Raw genomic sequence first — 19,336 nt, forward strand, 5'->3', positions numbered from 1 at the left:
ATCTGTTGACGACCTTTGTAGGGGAACTCAAGAAGATAAACTGAGCAAAAAAAAGGCAGCCATTAAAAAAATGCGTCGACTTTCATGACAATTGTCAAGTGTTGGTAGACAAAAGTCAGAAACACTTGTATTTGAATTTTTTATAAATAAATAATGGCGCGAAAACAAGCAGTTTCGATCCAAGAAACTGTGGAAACCAACGAAGATTTCGAGGCCTACCTCGCAGCTCATAAGGATCAGCTTATTTGTAAGTACGACTATTATAAAAAATTATTAAACTTTTCTTATGATGAAGAATCAAGTGAACCCATGACTTTTCCCATGGGAAGTCAATCATATTGTTTTAATAAAGGAGCTGCTAGCGAACCCCAATTTCAACCATCCGAGACAGCATACCTATGGCTTTCCATTAAATTTCCAAAATTTTCGGTCATTTTATGGACGATTTTTTCGCTATAGAAGTTCACACAACTTTTTAAAACTCCACCCCTAAGACGACCCACTGACTTTTATTCCTGCCCTCCTAAATATAATCCGTTACATTTGAAATTCTTATTCTATTCTTATGTAGTCTTGTTGTTTTGCTCCTACAAACCATATAACAGGTATGGAGGTGTACTCTGACTTCTGCGGCCCCTGTCTGGCAACTGGTAACGCTGTCAGAAAGGGTAAGCTGGAGATTGGTCAAGACCGAATCGCCATGGTCAAGGTAAGAATTTATTTATTTCGATGTTTAACGAGCTTGGAGTAGGTAAGTTAGTGAAAGGCTTATGTAGGTACCACGACAATGATCTAAAGTTGTAGATATAAGTAACCATCTCTCCTGTGTGAATCAAACTTTTTTTGCACTAGGCATAGTAAAATGTAGTTTTGTCTTAAAGTAGGTATGCAATATACAATAGACTCTTTGTTCTAGTGTTGCGCTGACAATATAGATGCACTGGCAAGATTCAAGCATCATAGTGAGCCGGCGTTTCTGTTCTTAGTGGTAAATATATTCACCGTGTCTACGCAGGTATTTATAAATATTTTGTATATATTACATATTTTGTACATGAGACTGATATAAATTGCAAAGACAACATATTTACAAACTTTGTACGTGATAAATCCTGGGTCGGCCCCAGTATCGGTCAATGCGAGACTCCACGAGATATCGTTGTTTCCGTTCTCCAAGGTGATTCCAGCTGCTGACGACGGATATTTGACATTTTGTTTACAAAGCCTAATAAAATGCATCTACTATTCGGATTAAATTTCAGAATTCATTCGTATTAGCAGTTGTTCTAATATTGAAAGTTCCCTTTCATTTTCATCAGAATGGCAAACTGACCCGTGCGATGTTCGGCCCGAACGGCATAGATCTGTGCCGTATCATAGAGGAGGAGTTGAAGATTATGGACAGGGAAGCCGAGGGCATTATTATGGAGAGGCCTCGACTTGAAGTACATGAAATGCTGCCGGAGGAAGCGGTAAGCTTACTTTCATAAAAAACGGTAATTGAAATACGTGATAATTCTGTAGATATTGTCAAAGATGAATATTCAAGCTGTTTAACTCTTTGTGGGAAATAGATTAAGTAGCTCTTTTATCGGAATAGATGCTCATGTCCTTTCTCAGGCACTTGCGTATCTATGTACCGAATTTCATTTAGATCGTATCAGAAGTTTTGGCGTGAAAACACACAGATAGCCTGACCAGTTTTTTTAATAATATAGTAGGAAACCAAAATGATCCTTTCCACATTTGATTAAATCGATATTTCTTAGGCTAAAATGCAAGAAAACTTGAAGATCGAGGAAGAATACCGTGACGCAGCCGAGCGGCTCCGGGTGCTGACGCTAGCGGCTCGCAAGAAGAGAGTGAACGAGCGCCTCTCGCAGAACATTAAGAGACTGAACTTTATAATGTTCTGGCCACATTGCCACCAGGCGCACTACGATCTGTATGAGAAATGGGATATGATCAGTTAGTCTTCGAACAACATCATCATTTAATTAAATTTTTTCCCAACTAAGTTGGGGTCAGCTTCCAGTATCTTCTTTATGTTACAGCCTTTTTATCGTCCCACTGCTGGGTACAGGCCTCCTCTCACACGGAGAAGGATTGAGCATTAATTCTATAATTCGTTTTTTTTTTTTATGGTGCACCTAATGTAGTATATCAATCTATCCAGATATAACGGTGGCAGCCAAAGACACGTTCCAACTAGACGAGCGTGGAGCCCGCGAGGCGCTGTACATGAGCGACGTGGACCCCAACGAGGCGTGTGTTCACGCGCTACTCGCCGGCCCCGTGCTCGTCGTGCTGTTCAAGATGTTCGAGACTGATACTAGGGACTTTGTTAGTTAGTGAATTTTTGTGAGGATATTTTAGAAGCCAGAGGAAGTTAGAGGCTAGTTTGCAAGCTGATCCGAACGAAACGAACGAAAAATTTGTAGCCTTTATCAAAACTAGTTAGTCAACTTCCAGTGTTAACCCTATGCAGCTGTTTTACATACCCGCATGACCCATACTCCTACACAACATTGGTTGCCAGACTTCCTGGTTTTTTCATACTGACCGTCAAAAATATTCAAATGACAACCGAGACCCAACAATTTAACATGACTTCCGAAAGACGGAGGATCTGGTTGTAACAATATGGTTACCCTTCCACAGACCAACATGCCCAGCCATGAGCTCTTTAATTTCTACTGCAGTTGATTGAACCCTAATACTAAACTCCCCAAACAGAGTTAATGCGCTACACACTATACGAGGAGATCCCGATCCCCAAAGAGGACGTGAGCCCCGAGAAGCAAGTGCCTCCGGTGCCAGCGTACGAGAGATACGCCAGCATCAGCAAGACTGCGCGCGAAGTACGACGAGACCGCTACAATGCAAAGCTGCAGAAATTGGTGAGAGAATACGTATCCTCAAATGTGTATTTAGCTGCACGGTTACCTTTAACCTAACTCATTGAAGTAATCGTTAAGTTACGTACAACCAACTTTTTTTTCGGGAGCGGGGGTAATATTCATGGACTTCCTTCGCCTGGGGAAAGGCGGAGGAGTGTGCCGGACCCTTACCGACTAAAACGCCCCTGTGTCCATGTGGCCGCGGGAATCCTATGTACCAACCTGTGTACCAACCTTACCTAACCTTATTAACCTATATCCACTTCTTCTCTTTCAAAGAAATAAGTAGCCTTTGTACTTGATCCTATTTTGTCTTGTCTTATTAACTGTGTACAAAAATTAAAAATAGATATAGTGAATTTACTTCTCCTTCTGTTTCCTATAGGTATCTATAAACGGTAATAGTTTGGAGAGTCCAACTAAAACTCGCAAAAATATTTCTATATTACTAAACAGAAAGAAGAAAAAGAAGACGCGGAACGTCTCCAAGCGGAACAGGAGCGACTGGCGCGCGAGGCTCAGGAGGAGGCAGCCAGGATCGAGAAACAACGCCTGGAGGAGGAAAGGATGGCCAGGATTGCTGCTGGGGTAAGACATTAGTTCTTTAGGGACCTTTAAAGTATTTAAAAATGGTCTTTGTTTTAGCAATTTGCAGGGTTAAGCATTTGAGGCTTGAACATTGCCAACCTGCATTGAGAATGTTGATTACTCATTTCATCAGTATATGAGAAAAGGGCTGTAAAAGAGGCCTGCATTATGAGTTTTTCAGTTGCTTTTTATACCGGTGGCAGTTAAATTAACAACAGCAAAAAACTAACAGCTACCTCGATATTTTCTACACAATTTAGTTACCAGCCGATCCTGAACCACCACCGCCACCGCCGCCACCAGAACCGACAGAAGGAGAGCCTGCAGAAGGCGCGGAAGGAGTAGAAGGAGAAGCAACAGAAAGCGGGGAAGGAGGAGAGGAGAAACCAGAGACAGCGGAGACAGCCTCGGAAGTGGCAACTACTATCACGGACTTAACTCCAGGAGAGGTACCTACCGTTATTTGTTTTTTGAAATATTGAGTTTCTGACCATGAAGTCTTTTTTCCGATGGAAAATGATCAAATGACTCTTCTCGCTGTGGGTTAGCCGCGGTGAGGAGTGTCAGACAACTGACTGAACTGACAGACTGACAAAAACCCATCATGTACCTTTGTAGGCCTTTTATGTACCAGAGCCGTGGTAATTCTTTTGAACAATCCCCGGCAGTACTATGAAAAGTCTAAGAATATATAAACGCCTAATTGTAGTATGGTACCTTGATTTTCAAACACTTAAATCGAGCAAAAAGTCGAGTCTCTGTGTAAGTTTGTCGCAAAAATAATCATCCCAATTCTCCTGTTCGAAGGGGGGTCCAGAAGAAGCTATGTTAGATGAGGATGTGGGAGAAAAAGAAGAAGAGTTTCATTCCGACATAGAAGTGGAGGGAGAGGATTACATCCCTCCCGGAGGTCTGTTCGTGCCAGGCTTGTATACACCAGCCAATGAGCTCGCTAAAGCTAATGGACTGGCTTTCTTCTATCCCAAGGTGCTTGGTGTTTCTATTTTAATTGCGACAATTTTTGTTGATTAGCCAACATTTCATTTTCCATAGTCTGACATGTTAAATAGTGTTAACTGGAGTAGCTATTTTCGAAGTGCATCATATTGATATAAATTGCTAAATTCAAATTCAAATTCAACGTCAATTCAATAAGGAACTCTTTCAATTTCAATTTAAACTTATTTAAGTTTTATCCATTGTCCTATCAGTAACCTCTTCCTGACATTTTGCAGCAAGTAGCAGACTTGGCAGAGGTGATAGAGACAGAGTACCTGCCGCCGCACGTGCTCGTCATATTCCCCATAGACAAGCGCTACGATGTTCAAGAGGTCGTCAACTTGTACTCCTCCGAGATCTTGAATGTGAGTCCAAAGTTAACATAGTTGTGTCCGAAACTGGCTATCTCTTTAGCAATGTATAAAAAAACAAATGGTTGTCTTCGGAGATGCAAAGATATGTGACTGACTGGTACTGAACTAAGCCATCTTCCCACATACATGCAACAAGTCCTGAGATGAAATAATAAATTAGGTACCGATTACCGATAAAAATAGCTTCAGATTTTTAAATTCTATTGTTCCACTAGGTATATAGTAGGTAATTAGGTATTTTGAGTAGTCTGGAGTGGCAAGGGCGGATCCACCGTTGTGGGCACGATGGGCATGCCCACAACCTTATTACCTAGACTTGTGACATCACAGTTTTACGATAGGCTGATGATAACACTAGGGAACAAAATAATACTTTTTTTTGTTGCATTTAATTTTATGACTGTTGTTTACTAATTCGAGATCACCATATTTTTTTCTTACAGCTTTAGTTTTTGAGGTACTCTTGTGTCCCAAAACTCAAAAAAAATCGCGCTCGCTACGCTCGCGGCTTTTTCACTTTGCGGTGGTTTAAGTCCAATGTCGAAAAAGTTAGATTAGTTTAAGTTAAAATTGAAAGTAGAAAAGGATAGCACCCCCATAACGCCCTCTTTCAGGACTTACTGGTTAACAAGAAGCGGTGAAGAACAAAACAAACTTCCCAGCAACACAGCTGTCTATTACAATAAAATTATTATTATTTACAATAGTCACTATTTTACATTTTTTTGTACAAAACAGTACCAAAACTCAAAAAATCTCGCGCTCGCTACGCTCACGGTTTTTTCACTTAGCAGTGCCTTTTTTTTACTTGTTTCTGTGATTTCGTGTCCCAAGACTCCAAAATTTTGCGCTCGCTACGCTCGCGCAAATTTATACGGTTTTATACCATGTCTTCGCTTTTGGTTTTATAACTTGGTAACTACGACGAAATCTAAAAAATGTTCCGGCTTGCTACGCTAGCGCAAAAAACAAAACTACTCACAATCTTTCCATACATAGGGGTGCTTTAGTAATGATTGCACCCGGTACATAGGCTAGAGACGGAACTGATAGTGAGCATAATATGAGTTTAGATATAATTAAAAAAAAAAAACGTTTTTTTTAAGCATTATTAGATTGGTTCGTAATTTTATTTTGTCGTTTTTTTTTGGGGTGCTCAATAGGTAGCAGCCCGGGGTGCCACCCGATGCTATGCCGCCACTGGTAGTTGAGAAGTGCACCAAATGCGTCAAACCCTCCCTATATTGGCTTACTGGCTACTAGAAGTTATTGATTGAAATAGGTTTGGATCGAAACTATTTTTTTTTATCGGGTCCAACTTCCTCCTAAGTTTATTTTCATTCCTAATGCCAAAGTCCTGATGCTCAAAAAAAAGGAAATAATTTCATTCAAAAGTTCATAAACGACTTGCATAATTTTTAATGAGCATGTTCATGCTCCGACTTTTACTTTTCTAGTAGCCGCTTCTAGTTTCGATTTTCTAGTAGCTGTGACCACAACCTTTTTTGAGGGCTGGATCCGCGCTTGTGGAGTGGAATGCAATCACACCTCGCCCCGGGTGTAATTGCCCGGGTAACTGAATTAAGGAGATTAGATAATCAATTGGTCCATGACATCCATGTAAAACACTGAGCACTACAGAGTTTTTACATGGGATAAGGCTAGGTAAGTAATGAATAACTATGTGGTGTTGCAGATGGGTATCTTCGTGGGTGAGGACCCATATAGTGCGGAGCACGTCGCCTACAGCATCAAGCAGTACGATAAGATGGAACGTCCGAGGAGATAGTAAGATTTCTACTCAATTTTATTTTTACATCTTTCATCTTCAGTCACGGACAAAAGCAGTTAGTTACTCAATATATATATTCCTGTCATTTTTCCGCACCTCGCGTGCCAAACTCAAACCCTCAAATGTGAAAACGCTCTTATGCTCTACATATTAAAGTCCAATTTTTGCACAACTTTTTCAAATCTTCCCCCAGCTTCGACCGCCTAGCCCTGATGGTCTCGCGCAAGCGTTCCTTACCTCTACTCCAGCTGGCTGGGCTGAACCCCATATATATCAGCTCTGACGTCATCAGCGGGGAGAGGGAGTGTCTCGCCATGTTCCCTGTCGGCTACGGAGACGATCACGAGGAGATTGAGAGCGTTGAAGAAGAGGAGGTCGTGGTAAGGAGTCTAAAGTTGTTGAGTAAGGAGGCTGTTAGACTTGTTAGGCTTCCTCTTTGCAGTGAGAAGAAGGAAATGGAGAAAAGATTGATAGGAATGTAAGATGTTTCTCTAAGGGTAATCAGAAGCCAGTATCACAACCATTCTTACCCCTCCCTATACCGTTGTACCATTTGTATATGGTTCACATAGAAAATAATTCTGTAACTTGCATTCACAGGTAACTGAACAGCCACAAGAAACAGTTCAAGAGGTATGTCTTGAATTTAGAGTTATTATAGAGGTAGATAGCTATTTTTAGGGGAGATCGTTAAACTAAAAATCATTAATTATCATCAGACTGTTGCTGCCGAAGAGAGACCGGAAGACGAAGACGAGGATGAAGAGGAAGAACCGACCATGTGATAAGCCTGAATCATGAAGTCACCCTCACGAACTGCCGATAAGTTTATGTAATGGCGAATTCAAACAGCGAGTCACTCGTGCTTGTACGGAAGCTTGGAATTGAGTTCCGCTACGACCCTGCACAACTTTATTTTTTAGCTTCCACTGACCAGCGTCAGAGTAGATGCCGTTAAAGTATGTCTAAAAAAAATATTCAAATAAAAGCAAATGTCATAAAAATATTTTATTTTACTGTATTTGTTTGTACAGATAGATAAACCGAGGTTTACTGGTGAATTGAATTCATCAACCGATAGGAGTAACTTTTCTACCGACCGATGAAAAATAGTCTAAACTTGATTAATCTTAAATATCTCATGGAACTGAATTGGCTGCGATGGTACGGACATGTTAAAAGGAGACCACCTGAGTACATCGGCAATGCGACATTCAATCTCGATATACCCGGTCAAAGGCGCAGAGGCAGGCCAAAACTGCGGTGGTTGAGTGTCGTAAAGAAAGACATGGAAATCTGCGAACTCAAAGAGGAAGATGTCCAGGATAGAGCGAAGTGGAAGAAGAAGATACGGAAAGCGGAACCCATCACAAGACGGGATAAACGCTAAGAAGAAGAAGAAGAAACTACTTATCTTTATACAAAACTAAAAATAAAATACTATATACAAAATATACAACATGTAACGTAATTAACGCACACCCTCAAACACGCCAATTAGAATATTATGTTATAATCATAATACATACACTGAATTTTTAATTTAACATGAATATGCATTGTTATTTACTAAATTAGTTATACCAATTCTTGGAGAACTTTTTGGTCATACTACTACGCACGCAAATATCGCGCCGCGCGCCGCTCGACTCGACACAACATAACGAAACTACGGAAAAAGCCGACAATACACGAAGTCTTATTACTTTGAGTTACGGTCTATTTGAATTTGTTTTGACTGTACAGGGTTAATATGACAATAATTTCCGTAGTTTTAATTATTTTTGGGATAAAAAATTACCTATATTAAAAATGATATAAATCGATTCAGTAAACGATTCTGAATAAACTAATTTCAGGATGTGCGTTAATTAAGTTGCATGTTGTATATGTATAAACATAAAACATAATATAAAAGAGCATCGATCAGGCGTCGAAGTATTCCTTCGCATTACTGTCCTCCGGAAACGTGCCCAGAAGACTGGCTCCATTGCCACGTTGTTTAAATAAAGCAAATAGTATTGATATTACCTAAAATAACCTGTTTCTTTTATTAGTTCCAAAGGTTCCAACTAAGTAACTGTTAGTAATCTGTGCCAAAACGGCCACCTCTAAAATTATATATTTTCTGTGCTCACTTGGTGACATTCACTTGTGTCAAGTCTGGCTGTCAAGTTAACGCGAAACGTCACAGTATTCTCTAAGTTTTATAAATGAAAACATTTCAATTTGAGGGAAATTCGTAAAATGTTCAGAATATTATATGTTCTCGAACTTTATACTATCTTAAACTTCTTCTAGTTCCCTATGTTTTTACGGACAATTTTTAAACATGTATGCGTGAGAACAATAATGGTTCATGTTTAAATTTGGGGTGTACACAACCCATTGTGATGTCTCATGGGAGTCGAAATTAGTGTTTATGTGTTGTGCTGTCGAGGTTCATAGTTTTGGGTCAGACTTCTGGTGATAAAAATGAAGTGCAACATGAGAGTGTTGACGGTTTTGATGTGGAAACATGCAGTGGTCAGGGCGCGAAGGTTTATCCACACAGCTGTGGATCTGGCGTCCCCCTTAATGTTTTTCATCCTCCTATTTGTTTTAAAAAGTTACATAAATATGAATCCTGAAAATAGCAGAAGGGTGAAAGATCCAGTGGCCAATACGGTGAGTTTTTGTAAATATTTAATTACTACCTACTTGCGCACTCATAATATAATGTTTTTTACAATGTCAGATATTCACATTATTTTGCATTTTACATTGGTAGGTTCCACGACCCACTGACCCAGGTTTTAAGGTAAAATTTAATTCTTGGTAATCGTCAAAGTGGACTAACAATGTTTGTAGAATAGAATAATAAGTAATGAAACTATTTAAATTTGAATTTCCTTAACGCCTCTAATGGTACACTCTGACCCAATTTAGTAAAATTATGTTTACAACACAATACTTTAATTAGTAGAAGAGGATAATTTTTATATTAGCCGAGCTGAAAATAAATGTGCTGGGCTTGAATCCAGTTAAACTAGAAGTCAACCACATCATACTTCGTTGAGAAAAGACTAGGTAGATGATGAGTGACAGATTATAATTTGAATTTTATGCAACTCAAGCATTTACCTGAGTTGCATAAAATTTGCATTTCCAAAACTGATTTACTTTAACTAACAGCACAATAAAATTTTCACAAGCTACTGGGCAGTATGTTATAGGTTCAATTCAGTATTTCGCATCATATGGTGCCTCTTCATTCCTGAAGGTTGGCCGTCAGCTACTCTCTGTCTCGTTGTGCATAGAATTGTCATTCTGTGTAAGACAACAAAAATAGTCAAAGCAGGGCCTCACTTCATGAACATCATGAAAGTAATCAAAAGTTAAATAAATTCTGTCTCAGTTGGATTATTGTAATATTTTTTCTAGTTCTCCAATACTTTGAACACCCAGAAAGCTAGACTCCAAAAATTATCACAGTCCATAATTTTATCTCTATTCTATTGTTGTGAAATACTATGTAATAATGCACAACTTAAATGGTAAAACATTAACGCCCAAATTCACTGACAGCATATACATTGATGTTCTCAAAACAACTGTTTTCTAGGACTTCTTAGATTAAAGTTTCAAAATAAAACGAACAGTTTTTTTAAGAAAAAGGATATTTATGTGGTTGATGAACTTGGGCCTACGTGGCCTCTTGGCTATAGATGTTCAGGGAATTCCCCAACTTACTCACTGATGTTGTAGTAAAGATCTACAATTAGCATAACTTACAAGTGATGGTACAGAGCCGTATACATATTTATAAATAGCTTTTGTGTTGCAAATATTTCTTGAAATGCTTTTATATTTTATACTAGCTTCTGCCAGCGGTTTCACCCGCATCCCGTGGGAACTACTTCCCGTACCGGGATAAAAAGTAGCCAATAGCCTTCCTCGAGAAATGGGCTATCTAACACTGAAAGAAATTTTCAAATCGGACCAGTAGTTCCTGAGATTAGCGCGTTCAAACAAACAAACTCTTCAGCTTTGTAATATTAGTCTAGATTGAAAGAACTTTCTGAGTTAAATAAAGACAAATATTTAGTTACCTAATAATTAGATACATTGTTATTATTAGTCACACATTATGTTATCTTCTAATAATATGTAGGTAGTACAATGATATTAGAATGCAATGCCAATGATGATAAGACTATGTCTCATATTCCTTATGGCATGAGCCTCATTGGCATTGCATGTTATCTAATACTTAAACATATTAACTTAGTCAAAATATCTAATAATATTTTCGTTGTAGCAATTAACTTAAGTATTCTGCCATAGTTGGTGTTGATGTTTGCAGTTTTTAAGTTACTCTATTTTGTTTTCTTTTCCTTCTTTTATCGCAACGTAGTAAATTACGATTGTATACTTTACGTGGAAAAGGCATCAACAGAAGCGACCATACAATCACCCGTCGCTCGCACGGTGAGTCACAAGTGACGTCACACTCGCTGCCAGTGGGGGCCACTCGTTCCCAGCGTAGAAAGTATCATGACTCATCATTTTATTAGCTCGAACTTCGACAGGTCTTACAAGGAAAGGGTAACAACACTCCATAAAAAGTATTTTTGCTGTTTATATCCTATCATTTACCTGTCTTCCCCAATATTCTATCCATCTGTGAATTTGTTTACTACAGATAGGATTATCAGATTAGCCCCATTCCTACAAGTACCTAATTCCTATCTCTAGGAAGCCAATCAACCTAATACTGGGACCGGTCGTGAGATACCAGTAAATAAAAGTTCCTTTATTTCGCATTGAATCTCTAACAAACGTTATCAATATTTATTTACGAATAACTAAACAATAATATACCCATGACTATACCGAACTTTGCATAGAGCATAGATAGAGAGAGAGAATAATATGGCATAGAGTAAACAATCAAGGTCTCGTCATGACCCGCTATTAAAACTAAACGAAGTGTGCCCCTATTATGTTAACTATGTTGTTATCTCTACAATAGTTCTGTCGGTAAACAGTACACATTGAACGCATACATACATAGATACATAAATATTACTTTGTAGCGAGTACTTTTATCATATCACACGTTTAAAGTAGCACCGTAGTAGTAGTGTTAGCCCAATAGTTGAAGCACCAACCTCTCAAGTCTGAGGGTTCGATTCCAGGTCAGAAAAGTACCAATGTACCTTACTTGCTTAAGTAAACCCTGTTTCTACCACATCGGTAGGCGAAACGACAAGCATCGTACAGGCCTTAAATAACCTGACTGACGAGAACAAAAAAACTGGTGGACAAATATGCAGAAAGAGATCGAACAAGAAAATCTGATCACACATATGTACAGACAATTCAGAATAGAGTTCTCTGGCGCAGACATACAAGGAGACCCGACCCCAGGTTCGATAATGTTTTGCGAGAAGCATAACACTTGACACCTGTGTGATCTAAACGGTTCGGCCTAAGCAAACCTACGTTCATAAATATCCGATAGCTAACATTTATTTGGCAGTTATGTTCTAGTATCATGCAAAGGCGAGGGATAGTCAACGACAGGCCTAAATTAAATATCAAAAGTATTCCTACTTGTTCCCTATAGTGTTGACCTCTTCCTGAGGGAGCTACTTCCCCCAACCGAATAAACACAGGAATGTTATTTTAAAACAATATCCAAGAGGTTTCCTGGATATTGTTTCTCGTCGTTCTCGTTAATAAGTTGTTAAAAATCTTTAAAATGCATGTCCTTCTATGGGATTGAAGTGAAAGGAGATCAAATAGCGAAATTTTTGATGAATAACCTTTTACATATTTATGTTTTAAATATATTTGTAGTGTGGGAAAGTAGTAATAACCTGCTTTCTTATTCGTTACAAGGATAATGAAAACAGCCTGACAACGTATCGTGTGTAATTATAAGTTAATAACACGTAATATGAAGCTCTATAAAGCTGGCAGTACAAAGTGGGCAAAAATTAAAAAAAAAGCTCAAAATTTGTTGCTAATTTGTTGCTAATTAGTTGCCAAATAATCGATTTTTTTGCTTTTGCCGATTTCGAGAAATCGTCAACAATGCTAGCTTCACCATAAGCTGGCATGGATTATAAGATAAAAGTAAAGGTAAAATAAACAAAATCACTACAAATTTGTTGCTAAGGATGATGGGCAATTTTGTATGAACCCTGGCCTGATAACCAATAAAGTTCTAATGTATATTAGATTATTGCTTATACCCTACAGTTACTGAAATAAAACAGTTCATGTCAAGAATCTACCGGAAATAAGTACAGTCGGGCACAAAAGATTTATACTTTTTGCACCGTTTTTTTTATGTTAAAATAAGATCCATAGTAGGAAAAATCATTGTATGATGTATTTTCGTCAACTCATCACTTATTTAAATAAGCCTAGGGTAGACTATCAATTAAAATCGGTCTTAACTATACTTCGGCCGTTCAGAGAATGCGTTCCTGACACCTATCAGTTAGTCACGACTAGTGATGGGCACAACATAACACTGAGTTCGTTACCGTTCCTTCAAAATGAACCGCCGCATTATTTTAAGATTATTTTCGTTTTAAATTGGCGGAATCATTTGTTTTATATTTTAGTTATTTAAGTGGAAACCAAAAAAAGGTAATATTCATATAATAAAATTGTTTTATTTATTCTTTGTTACAAGTACATTGAATTGAATGTGCGAACAGAATATTAATCAGACTCCGATTTGCTTGAGGAGGTGGTGTCTTCATCATCATCTTCGCCTACATGTATAATTATATTATTATCAATAACAGAATCAATCCTGATATCTCGGTCTAACAAAAGCCGGGTAATCAAATAAAAACAGATCGAAAACACTTGAAAAACGTGGTCTATGCGCACGAAACGACAACGGACGACTGTTTTAGCGTCACAAAATGGCGGCCCATAACGCCATTTGGGGTTACCATTTTTAATCTAAGTATAAAAATGCGGTTTGGTCATAGTTTTATTTTTATATTTCATAAAAGTTATAATTAAGTCTTATAGTCCATTATTTTCCAATTCTTAAAAAGAAAATCAAAACGTATTATTTTATATTATAACTGTATAAGAACAGATTACGATACTTGCCTGTTATTTTTAGCACAGCACTACAAAATATAAACCGCTGACATAACCTTGTAATAGCGCAGTATAGATTTAGAAAAATATTGTTTACCAAGTTATTTGACACTCAGTTTGGCACAAAATTATAACATTCATTGATTATTGATATAATAATGTTGTTTTAATGCTCCTCAATTGTTAAAACGGTAAACAACCAGCAAAAATATTTTTATCGTAACTGCAACGCCATTGCAAAGTTACGTCGTCAGTTCAATCGCGACGTGTCAGGAACGCATTCTCTGAATGGCCGAACTATAGGCATAATTGTTTTAATAGCAAAACAAAACATAAAAACTTTTACTTCTACCACCGTATATTATTTCCATTATTGGAGATAACATATCCTCGTTCTGCGGCACCAGGATAGTCGGCCCTGGGTTGTCGAATTATTACAAAAGTAGCGACCCACCCCAGCTTCGCACGGGAAAACAGTATTTACTCACTATTTAACGAATGTTATTACACATACAAACCTTCCTCTTCAATCACTCTATCTTTGAATAGAATAATATATTAAAAAACTGCATCAAAATCTGTTGCGTAGTTTGGAAGAGTTAAGCTTTCATAGGGACGCCGTAGGGATAAAAGGACTGAAAAAGCGACTTTGTCTTATACTATGTAGTGATGCACAAATAGTAACCAAACGGGTGGTCAAGTCCGGTTTAATCAGTAGAATAAAGTTATTTAAGTTGTTTGTCAGATTTCACAGAGTTCTCATCATATGGCACATCAGGCTTGTTAGCCAGGACAGTCGACAGTCATTGATGATGATAGATTGATGCCAGCACATCTCTAATTCCACAGGATTATATTTCAAAGCAAGATATATTATCCTGGCCATTAGATGATGTCTGTGCAAGTACTCACGACAAGTATTTGCATTAAATGGGCTCTGAACTTGACTGAACTGATTTGAAAAATCTTTCAGTGGTGGAAAAGCTACGTTATTTGTAATAAAAAGATAGGTTTTCCTTATATCCCTGCCAATGTAGTTTAATTCACTAGGCAGTCGTAGGCTTACAGGACTGATATCTTTTTTCCCCAGTGGTTAACAATGTTCCACCCATTTTAGGGTATAAGCTATCATTTCATGTGCAAATGGATATTATTGGCTATGCCGGTTAAAGTCACTGGAACAGCGGAATAGTTACACCAACTGTTTTCTTTTTTTATATGGACACATGCACCTTCTGTGACACGTCCTGACTGATATTGACAATAATATAAAGCACTTAACAGCCCTCCCATACAAAATGAAGTGGTTCAAGGCCATGGGCTGTCCTATGCTATCAAGTGTCATATCTTCGTTCTCCGGTGGTTAACAAGGTTGTGCCCATAACAAAAAATGAAGCTTAGGGTATAAGCTATCATTTGATATGCGAATGGTTTTTATTGGATATAAGGGTTAGACTCGCCGGAACGGTGGAATACGTAAACCATACGTTGTAAGTACTACCTGCTAAATAATCTTTTTTTTTTCAATAAACTCGGAAAATATGGGCACAGACACCTTGTGTGATATGTTCTGACTAATATGGACAATAATATAATGCACTTAAACATCGCTCCCATACAGAATGAAGTGGTTCAAGTTCTTAGGCTGTCCTATGCTATCAAGTGTCATATCTTCGTTCTCCGGTGGTTTACAAGGTTGTGCCCATAACAAAAAATGAAGCTTAGGGTATAAGCTATCATTTGATATGCAATTGATTTTCATTGGTTATGTCGGTTAGACTTACCAGAACGGCGAAATACGTACACCATAAGTTGTAAATACTACCTGCTAAATAATCTTTTTTTTTTTCAATAAACTTGGAAAATATGGGCACAGACACCTTCTGTGACTCGTTCTGACAATGATTGACAATAATAATGCACTTAAACATCCCTCCCATACGCACTGAAGTGGTTCAAAGCCATGGGCTGTCCTATGCTATCAAGTGTCATATCTTCGTTCTCCGGTGGTTTACAAGGTTGTGCCCATAACAAAAAATGAAGCTTAGGGTCTAAGCTATCATTTGATATGCAAATGGTTTTTATTGGATATACCGGCCAATTTTACCCATCATCCTTTGTTGCTGTATAACCAAAATAAATTTGAGGTGCAAAAATATTATTTTTTTTTTTCAAATAGAAAATTTTTATTTGCTTTGCGCGCTTGAATGTCAATTGTTTCATGAAAAAAATATAAAATAAATTTGTTGCTCGTCACAGAACTGTTCCTTGTCACTTAGAGAACCAGCAACTAAATAGACACCCGACGATCGGGTGTCTTGAACTTCGGTGACTAACAAACCGGCCATGCTAGCTTGAATGTCGATTTTTCCGGTGAAAAACGTTGAAATGAATTTGTTGCTCGTCACAGAGGTGATTAATGTCTCTCAGAGAACCAGCAACTAAATAGACACCCGACGATCGGGTGTCTTGAACTTCGGTGACTAACAAACCGGCCATGCTGGCTTGAATGTCGATTTTTCCGGTGAAAAACGTTGAAATGAATTTGTTGCTCGTCACAGAGGTGATTAATGTCTCTCAGAGAACCAGCAACTAAATAGACACCCGACGATCGGGTGTCTTGAACTTCGGTGACTAACAAACCGGCCATGCTGGCTTGAATGTCGATTTTTCCGGTGAAAAACGTGGAAATAAATTTGTTGCTCTTCGCAGAACTGTTAGGCATCGATCGGAGAACCAGCAACTAAATAGACACCCGTTGATCGGGTGTCTTGAACTTCGGTGACTAACAAACCGGCCATGCTGGCTTGAATGTCGATTTTTCCGGTGAAAAACGTTGAAATGAATTTGTTGCTCGTCACAGAGGTGATTAATGTCACTTAGAGAACCAGCAACTAAATAAATAGGAGAGCTCAAAATAACACACAAGTCAAATTGTTGAGTCTCCGGATACTCAATTTTAAGATTTTTCAAATACCTTGTAATAAGTATAAAACTTTTTAAAAAAGTATTTAATTAGAAATAAAAAAATATGAAGTACCTGTTTAACGACTATTATTAAGATTTTGTTATTTATTTATTCTATTAGTAAATTGCGTCCACTCCTTTTTATTAAATTGTGATGACAGTAGAAACACTTATTCATTGAGAAAGATTAAAATAAAATACTGAAGAAATTGGCAATTGTTTTTTAATTTATATAAACCAGTCTAATCCATAGCTAGGAATTGAGAGTTATCATACTGACTAAGATTTTGAACATAGGCAACTAATGTATGTAATAATTTTTCCCTAGCAGAAACAAACATTCAAGGAAACATAGCCTGTTTGATAATCATCAGCTTAAAGGAGACTTGGTGATTGGATGTTTATTTAGTTGCTGGTTCTCCGATCGATGCCTAACAGTTCTACGGAGAGCAACAAATTTATTTCCACGTTTTTCACCGGAAAAATCGACATTCAAGCCAGCATGGCCGGTTTGTTAGTCACCGAAGTTCAAGACACCCGATCGTCGGGTGTCTATTTAGTTGCTGGTTCTCTGAGAGACATTAATCACCTCTGTGACGAGCAACAAATTCATTTCCACGTTTTTCACCGGAAAAATCGACATTCAAGCCAGCATGGCCGGTTTGTTAGTCACCGAAGTTCAAGACACCCGATCATCGGGTGTCTATTTAGTTGCTGGTTCTCTGAGAGACATTAATCACCTCTGTGACGAGCAACAAATTCATTTCCACGTTTTTCACCGGAAAAATCGACATTCAAGCCAGCATGGCCGGTTTGTTAGTCACCGAAGTTCAAGACACCCGATCGTCGGGTGTCTATTTAGTTGCTAGTTCTCTGAGAGACATTAATCACCTCTGTGACGAGCAACAAATTCATTTCCACGTTTTTCACCGGAAAAATCGACATTCAAGCCAGCATGGCCGGTTTGTTAGTCACCGAAGTTCAAGACACCCGATCGTCGGGTGTCTATTTAGTTGCTGGTTCTCTGAGAGACATTGATCACCTCTGTGACGAGCAACAAATTCATTTCCACGTTTTTCACCGGAAAAATCGACATTCAAGCCAGCATGGCCGGTTTGTTAGTCACCGAAGTTCAAGACACCCGATCATCGGGTGTCTATTTAGTTGCTGGTTCTCTGAGAGACATTAATCACCTCTGTGACGAGCAACAAATTCATTTCCACGTTTTTCACCGGAAAAATCGACATTCAAGCCAGCATGGCCGGTTTGTTAGTCACCGAAGTTCAAGACACCCGATCGTCGGGTGTCTATTTAGTTGCTGGTTCTCTAAGTGACAAGGAACAGTTCTGTGACGAGCAACAAATTTATTTCATATTTTTTTCATGAAACAATTGACATTCAAGCGCGCAAAGCAAATAAAAATTTTCTATTTGAAAAAAAAAAATATTTTTGCACCTCAAATTTATTTTGGTATACAGCAACAAATTTGTAGTGATTTTGTTTATTTTACCTTTACTTTTATCTTATAATCCATGCCAGCTTATGGTGAAGCTAGCATTGTTGACGATTTCTCGAAATCGGCAAAAGCAAAAAAATCGATTATTTGGCAACTAATTAGCAACAAATTTTGAGCTTTTTTTTTTAATTTTTGCCCACTTTGTACTGCCAGCTTTTTAGAGCTGTAATATGATACGGTCTGTCAACGTTTGGTGAATCATTTAAAATGCCTTCAATTAACATTGGAAGATAGAACCTCCTTTTTTAACAGCTTTAAAGCTGAAAATACATTAGTAAGAATCGAGCTAAGCTAACAACTGTGTTTAAACTAAGGGAGATTGAGCCTCCCCCCTCTAAAACCAAACAGACAAGGCGGCGACACCTTTTCCAATTTTGCTAAGTATCTAGCAAATATGCTCGCAGACTTTCCTGAGTTTACCTTACGACTTTACTTTACGTTTTTTATTGATAGTAGTTAGCCCCCTCACCCTCTTTGCAAATGCGCAGTTCCCTGGCCAAAACCTACAAACTATTTTTAGCACAATGATGACCTTATTTGTATCTCCTAGGATGAGGCGATCGATACCATCCCCTCGTTTTGGCGCCAAGAGTCTGGTGGACCCGGAATTATGGGGATGTTTTTGGCATTGTGCCAAACAGGTTATGGGAACAACTGTCTGAGAGTAGCATTTCGAGGGTCGTTGCTTGCTACTTTTAAGAAACGAGGGCGAATAGTCCTTATAGGGGGTTACGGGCCCGGGAATACTACGTTTGACAATAATCAGCAAAGTTTTTGATTAATGAAGCGAGAAATATATTATGTCGACCCCAAATAAATAGGTAACAGGGCAGAGAGAAGAAGTAGATTAGTATCAAATGGGACTTGATATGGTTTTCTTTTTTGGTCAGCCAATGCCGGATCCTCGTACATTACTTAGTCCTGCATTCGTCCAATTTGGAAGGATGAGACATCGATCTTTGTAATTACTCATGAGACACTTAATAACACGGACTGTAGGTCTTCATTTAAAAATAAGTCGTTAACAATGAGCTTGTTTAACATTGTCGAGAATAATTGTGTCTTTTGGTATATTACACACGTA

At 38.2% G+C, this 19,336-nt stretch overlaps 2 protein-coding genes across 2 annotated transcripts in view; both read left to right on the forward strand.

The window, feature by feature from the left end:
• The first annotated feature begins 153 nt into the window (after positions 1-153).
• On the forward strand, positions 154-7,990 carry LOC124638204. The gene is made up of 14 exons (XM_047175102.1): positions 154-247; positions 606-709; positions 917-988; positions 1,320-1,472; positions 1,770-1,968; positions 2,177-2,347; positions 2,737-2,900; positions 3,357-3,488; positions 3,749-3,937; positions 4,296-4,482; positions 4,731-4,852; positions 6,558-6,649; positions 6,847-7,286; positions 7,373-7,990. The coding sequence occupies exons 1-13, from the start codon at positions 154-156 to the stop codon at positions 7,133-7,135; spliced, it is 1,968 nt and encodes a 655-aa protein (XP_047031058.1). The 3' UTR covers positions 7,136-7,286; positions 7,373-7,990.
• Positions 7,991-8,810: 820 nt separating this feature from the next.
• The window catches only part of LOC124638019 (phospholipid-transporting ATPase ABCA7-like), a 52,740-nt gene continuing 42,214 nt past the window's right edge, over positions 8,811-19,336 (forward strand). The window contains exon 1 of the mRNA XM_047174791.1: positions 8,811-9,320. Within this exon, the coding sequence (XP_047030747.1) occupies positions 9,129-9,320 (192 nt within the window). The 5' untranslated portion in view covers positions 8,811-9,128. The remainder of the gene's footprint in view (positions 9,321-19,336) is intronic.

Source organism: Helicoverpa zea, chromosome 17 (genome assembly GCF_022581195.2).
Source record: "Helicoverpa zea isolate HzStark_Cry1AcR chromosome 17, ilHelZeax1.1, whole genome shotgun sequence".
In the NCBI taxonomy this organism is placed as follows: domain Eukaryota; kingdom Metazoa; phylum Arthropoda; class Insecta; order Lepidoptera; family Noctuidae; genus Helicoverpa; species Helicoverpa zea.

Bases quoted from the DNA above. Each gene is read 5' to 3' on its own strand.
- LOC124638204 (XM_047175102.1), top strand. From the start codon at position 154: ATGGCGCGAAAACAAGCAGTTTCGATCCAAGAAACTGTGGAAACCAAC. The intron at 248-605 runs GTAAGTACGACT...ACCATATAACAG, and splicing joins TCATAAGGATCAGCTTATTT to GTATGGAGGTGTACTCTGAC. The intron at 3,938-4,295 runs GTACCTACCGTT...TCCTGTTCGAAG, and splicing joins CGGACTTAACTCCAGGAGAG to GGGGGTCCAGAAGAAGCTAT.